This window comes from Bufo gargarizans, chromosome 9 (assembly GCF_014858855.1).
Source record: "Bufo gargarizans isolate SCDJY-AF-19 chromosome 9, ASM1485885v1, whole genome shotgun sequence".
Taxonomy (NCBI): Eukaryota; Metazoa; Chordata; class Amphibia; order Anura; family Bufonidae; genus Bufo; species Bufo gargarizans.
The window spans coordinates 16,563,553-16,570,346 of record NC_058088.1 but is presented as its reverse complement, the minus strand read 5'-3'; the positions used below and the strand labels follow the sequence as shown (position 1 = coordinate 16,570,346).

Here is a 6,794-nt window from a genome sequence, read left to right as displayed (position 1 = left end):
ATTCTAGATATCAAACCAATAGGAAAGTTACCTTAAGTTAAAATCGCAATACGCGATTATGTAAATCGCATATTAATCGCGATAAATAGAATAATGACGAATATTATATTTCGACGAATATGAGACGAATATTCAAGCGAATATTCGCGAATTTTGTCGAAATCGAATATGGCACCTCCCGCTCATCACTATTAGCTATGCCCCTGCACAGAGGATATCAAGTCCGGCGCAAAAAGCGCCAGTCCTGATAAATCTCCTTCACAGTCTTTCCAGAGACAACAAACCATCAAGTGAGATGTAGGGTAACTGGAAAATTGCCCCCTCTGACACCTACACCCCACCTGAAAAGTGACATCCAGGAATGTCGTTCCTGGTGTCAAAAACTAAAACATACATCAGTTTGCTACTAGCTACAATGCATCTCATAATGGAACAAAGAACAATAGAGCTTTGTAAGATGGCAAGTGTGTCGCTTGAAATTTAGGCATCAACTTCTTGCAGATGAAACATTTTAATCCAAAGTTTAGAAAGAGTTTTTTTTTACAGTACAATTAATCAAGTCGTGGAATAGTCTACCTCAAAAATTGTCTACTACAATTGCTCAGTTCCTTTTGACTTCCACTAACCCTCTCCATTATAAATGTGTGTGAGAGGGGAACATGACACATCCTCAGTCTCAGCTTTGCCAAATAACATTTGAGATATTTTAATATTTTATTCCATGCAAATTAAGTTTTCGTTGTAGGGCAGATTTTACATCTTTATTTTTCAAGCTGTAGATCAGTGGGTTCATCATGGGGACAATGGCCGTGTTAAAGAGAGAGAGTATTTTGTTAGATCCCATGTTGTTCCCGGAAACTGTTCCTATGTACTGTATGATGATGGAAGAATAGAAGGTGACAACCACTGTGATGTGTGAGGAACACGTGTAGAAGGCTTTATGTCTCCCAGAACTCGAGCTTATCCTTAAAATACAAGCAATAATAAAAACATAGGGAGTTATAGTCAGAGAAAGTAGAATAATTAGGCTTGCATTGCCAAGAATAAGAATGTAAAGGTCTAAATCTGTAATATCATTACATGTAATGTCCCGGATAGCCACAGTGTCACAAAAATAATGATCAATTTCCTTGGAAATGTAACAGGTGAACTTTGAATAGATGACTGTGATTGGAAGTGCCTCTATAAACCCAAAACCTGAGCTGACGGAGGCCAGCAGACCACAGAGTCTCCAACTCATGACGGTGTGATAATGTAAAGGCCTACAGATGGCCACGTAGCGATCAAAGCTCATGACAGCCAAAATTGAAATCTCATTAACGCTTAATGAAGAGAAAATAAACAATTGGGTGAAACAGGCCCAGGTGAAAACCATGTGGTTTTCTGTTGCAAAGATCACAAAAATCCTGTGTAGCGCTGTAGTAGAGCTGGATATGTCTATGATAGACAAGTTGGACAGGAAGAAGTACATAGGAGTGTGCAGATGTAGATCGAAGCAAACCAGAATTAGAATGGTGAGATTTCCAATAAGAGAAATAAGATAAATGAGAAGAACTAGAAGGAAGATGAGAACTTGCAGTTCAGGAACAATTGAGATTCCTTTAAGTCGAAAGTCCACTGGGGTGGTCTGGTTTATGGTAGTCATGGATGGACTGGTTTTCTATTCTGTAAAAGTATATATATATATATATATATATGCACATGTAATGAGCAGGGTGGTTGGCGGTGGGGCGAAGTTTGTTTTCCCTAGCAGATGGATGTCTCAGCATACACAGACAGAGAGGTTGGCAAGAAGAAGATAGAAGCTTAAATGATGAGGCACAGCCTTAATGACCACACCTGGTACAAGTCTTGGTGAATACAGTACAAGAACAGAAGTAATATCTACTTAGTTGCAACAGTTGGCATCAATAAAAGCATAGCAGTCTCTTCCTTAGATGGTTTAAGCATGTTTTTCCCAGCCGTAAGTTAATTTTGCAAGTTGCAACTTTTTTATTTTCAAATTTACCTATAAGGTCTTATTTCTTTCAATGGCACCATTTCTGGTTACATATCCCTTTATGATTAAACTTTGTACTTTTTTGTGGAGGTACAGAGAGTGAATAGTAAACAAATCTGCTATTTAGTTTTAATTACGATTTACACTGTAAGGTATAATTATTGTGATAACTAGTGTTGAGCGAATCAAAGTTAATGAAGTGGACTTCCATTCGAATTTCAGGAAAAATTTGATTAGTCATGAAGGCAAATTTCTTCGCCCTACATGGTAACGAATACATTTTTCCTGAAATGATGGTAAAATAAAAATACATACTCATCTCATCCGTTTCATCACGTAGAGGCCGTTGCGGCCAACTTGATTAAAGAAAGCGCCAAATCTCATGCACACTGATGTGTGTCGTCACCATGTCATCACACTGGCCAGGAGCGAGGATGTCTTCAGTGATAACGTCACCGCGTCCGCCCAGCGTGATGATGTCATGCGCATGCGAGATTTGGCTCCTTTTTCATTAAGATGGCCGCGACGGCCTCTCCACGCTGAAAAAGAGGAGGTGAGTATGTCCTTTTTTATTTTTAACTCCTGATTATTCCCTGCAAGGCCTCAATGTGACTCTCAGATGCCGCAATCAGCTTTAAATGTGGCATCTGAGGGGTTCGATGACTGGGGGCAGCGAGATCGCTATTCCCTGTCATTGAGCCCACTACATACAGTGGAAAGCAATTCGTGATGAAGCAATTCATATTGAATCAAATTTCTTGTCGAACTTAGCATAATTTCTGGTACATATAATTTATGGCTGCTCTTTCAGTGTATCATTCACTGACTCTACTTCCTCTCTTCTTCCTCTTGTTGTTGGGGTTCTTGGTCCTCTACTCTTTTCTATCTACACAGCCCTAATTGGTTAGACCATCGGTTTTAAGTACCATCTCTGTGCTGATGACACCCAACTATACACTTCATTCTGTGACATTACTCCAGAGGTGCTACAAAACACCAGGGATGGTCTGACAGCTGCTTCTAAAATCATGTCCTGTTACTGAAGCTGAATCTATAAGATGGAACTTCTTGTCTTTCCACCAACTACTAACCTACCTAAACCTGATAACACAATTTCTAATGATGGTACTACTGGGCAGCACGCCGGTGGCATTACTGGGTAGCACCTCATTGTACTACTGGACAGATCTTTTCTTGGTTCCCCATATTTAATTACTTGTATGCTCTTGTCATCTGCACCTCAAGAACATCTCCAGAATCCACCCTTTTTTCATGATGGAAACTGCCAAAACTCTTGCTGTTGCTTTGATTAATTCTTGTTTTGATTACTGTAACTCATTATTAATTGGTCTTCCTTTCACTAACCTCTCCCCTTCAGTCCTAAATTCAGCAGCCAGGCTCATCTATCTGTCCACTCACTACACCCATGCCTCTAGCCTGTGCAAGTCACTTCTTCAGAACCTAACTCCATCATCTGACAGCAAATGCGATTGTGGGGTGCCAATGTGTGTAAAGGCTACCTGGGGTCTGGTATAGGCCCCAAGCCAGCCTTGAGTGTTTTCCAGCAGGCTGTGCCTCACTGGTTCAGCCTGCTGGTCAATGTCAGAAAAGCACTGACATTAAAATGCAATGCACTATAGGGATAGTGCATTGTATTTTAAAAGCAATCAAAAATATTGTCTATTATGGACTATTAAGTGGTAAAAAAAATGTAAAAATGAAACACATTTATTAAATAAAAAAGTTCTAGTAAAAAAAAATTTTTTCATAAAAAATACACTTTTCAATGAAAAAAATCTTGGTTGCCACCACAAAATGTAATAACGAGCGATCAAAAAGCATAATTTACTCCAAAATTATACCAATGAAAATTACAAATCATCCCTCAAAAATCAAGCCCTCACACAACATCCAGAAAAATAAAAAAGTTATGGATCTTGGGAAGTGGCCTTGCAAAAAGATTTTCTTCCTTTCAAAAAATGGGTTTTATTGCGCAAAAGTAGTGAAGCGTAAAAAAAAACTATAAGTATTTGTTATTGCTGTAATAGTACTGGACCAGAGAATAAAGATATAAAGTTATTTATACTGAAAAATGAACAAAAAATATATAGATTAAAAAATTAGTGGCAGTATTGCTGTTTTTCCCATCTCCCTCCCAGAAACAGTTAATAATTGTTAATAAGAAAGCTATGTGTACCCCAATATGGCACCATTAAAAACTACAACTTGTCCCATAGATGGAAAAATAAAAAAGTATATCTCTTGGAAGGATGGCCATACTAGTGCTGGTGCTTCATGCCATGAGTGCAGTCAACACTGCCCGTTCCTATCTCTAGGTCGCTAACAAGTACCCAACACCTTACCTCTGCTCCATGGACTCGCGAAACGCATCGAGTGGGACTGAAGAGTAGGTTAGATAGGATACAGCTTATTAGTGGTTAGGGGCGCTGCTCCCCACGTTCATCGGGCTCTGTATATTGAATGAGGCATAGAACCTCAGCGCAGCATAATGGAAGGGGGGCACATACTGTGTATCTAGAGTACCTTGCTAACTCAGGGTGTGCAACAGTTGTTGCTAAATTAATCCCTGATATACTAGTTTGCACTAGAGCTTGGTGCATGTATGGATACATTTGTAATTGCAGTTTAATTGGCATATAACAAAATTAGCCAAACTGCTTGACTTTGTTACCATACCTAATAGGTCGGATACTTCCAGACCACTAATCTTACAACATTCATGCTGGCCTGGTAATTGGTATATGGGGAACTATCTATTTAGCACACCATTATCGGACCTTTGTGTCCTTTTGGATAGCAGCAATAGAGCTAATCACAGATGCTGCTATTTTTCTTAGGACACAGCTTCCACTGTCTGTTTATGTATAACACAAAGGGTGAAGGCTTTCTCATTACACTGTCAGGTTAAACAAGTTAGTAAAATGTGAATAGATGATTGGCACTCTATCTCCGGAATCACATTGGAGCATAGGGATAAAAAAATATATACTTTATTCTAAATTGTTCACCCAAGATATTAATAAAACACACGCTAAAATCATCAATAAAATATAAACGTAGTATATAAAAAAGCTGTATAAAAAATTCATAGAAATAGTATAGAACTTGTAGTGTATCTGATCGTACACTATATAGTATGGATGAGAATAATCCAGTATATAGTGGGGATAGTCCCCAAATGATAGAATATGTATCCTTTGAATGGTCCCTTGATGACAAACAGCAATCAATTGATGCAGTTTTTATTTGTTCATATATTAAGGTAAGTATATATTGTAGAGTATATAATATATAATGGTTACATTGATGGTAAGGCTTACTTATCCGAGACTTTCTTCATCATTCACTTGTTTGAGACCTATAAAATATCCCTGCTGCTGCTGTGACTGCGATCATTTATATGTGTATAACGAAAATTTTCCCCTTTCTCATGCACTTGGGTATAAACCAGCTGACTTACAGTTAGTTGCTGAGGGATCGGGATCTCGTGCCGGCCGTGGCGTCCCACGTGTCGCTCGGCATAGAACGATCTTACCTCAGGTCAGGTATGATTTATATTTGGTTGCGTGCACTCGGGGGCAGGGGCGTAACTAGAAGTGCCTGGGCCCCACAGCAAATTTTTGTATGGGTCCCCCCAGTCCCCCGCCCAATTTTTTATATACTATTTTTACCCCCACCTGTCCTTTTTATTTTTGATAAAAATCTTTTTTATTTATATGCAAATTACCTTCCTAACGTGCCCAAAAGGCTGTCCCTACGGTCGTTTGTGCCCAGCTGCGTCCATTATCGCCAAGCCCAGCGCCGTCCCGCTATTATTCACTGCTGTCCTCGTCTTTTTTTTTTCTTCTAAGTGTGCCATAGTCTCACGCATGCGCCGATGTTACTCACGTGCGGGCCCGTGCGGTGTCCTGGCAGCAGCCTCAAGTAATGTAATCGCGCATGCGCCAGAAAGAGGAGAAAGCTGGTGCATGCGTGATTACACTACTTGAGGCTGCTGCCAGGAAACCCCATGGGCCCGGACGTGAGTAACATCAGCGCATGCGCGAGACTACGGCGCACTTAGAAAAAAAAAAAAGACGAGGACAGCAGTGAATAATTAACAGCGGGGCGGTAGTGGGCTTGGCGATAATTGGCGCGGCTGGGCACAAACGGCCGAAGGGACAACCACTTGGGCACGTTAGGAAGGTAATTTGCATATAAATAAAAAAGATTAAACTTGACTGACACGCGGTCGGGCGTCGGGCCCCTTGTCAGCCCGGGCCCCGAAGCAACCGCTTCCCCTGCTTCCCCGGTAGTTACGGCACTGCTCGGGGGTAATGAGATAAGCTGAATGCCGTAGTATTTGCAGTTCGCACAACATAGTGTGCTGGCAGGTTAAATCATCTCTTGCCTCCAGCTGGAGAAGTTGGAGAAGTTGGAGAAGTTGCGGAGCGCTCCGTATCGCTTGTGGTCTTAAAGGTCCTTCACTGTAAAAGCAATATTAGGGGGTCTTCCAGCACCAAACGCTTTTCGGGACCCTTAACTGGTCCCTTCCTCAGTGGTCAAACCCCCATAGTATTAGTCCATGACGTAAATACCTTAGGTCACGTGTTTCTTTAGGTTGTCCGGAAGATATGGACCAGAATTCACTTTAGCTTATTATATATTCCAATGGTGATGTGAATAGCCATATAGTATCAATCTAACATAGATCTATTCCATTATGACTTATATAGATACATATTAACCCACATGAGGTCCATTCATTGGGCATCGCATCAGCGTGAATAACATT

The 6,794-nt window shown here is 40.5% G+C and overlaps 1 protein-coding gene across 1 annotated transcript; it reads right to left on the bottom strand.

The window, feature by feature from the left end:
* Positions 1-706: 706 nt before the first annotated feature.
* On the bottom strand, positions 707-1,645 carry LOC122919710 (olfactory receptor 8H2-like). The gene has a single exon (XM_044268893.1). The coding sequence runs from the start codon at positions 1,643-1,645 to the stop codon at positions 707-709; it is 939 nt and encodes a 312-aa protein (XP_044124828.1).
* Positions 1,646-6,794: the final 5,149 nt, after the last annotated feature.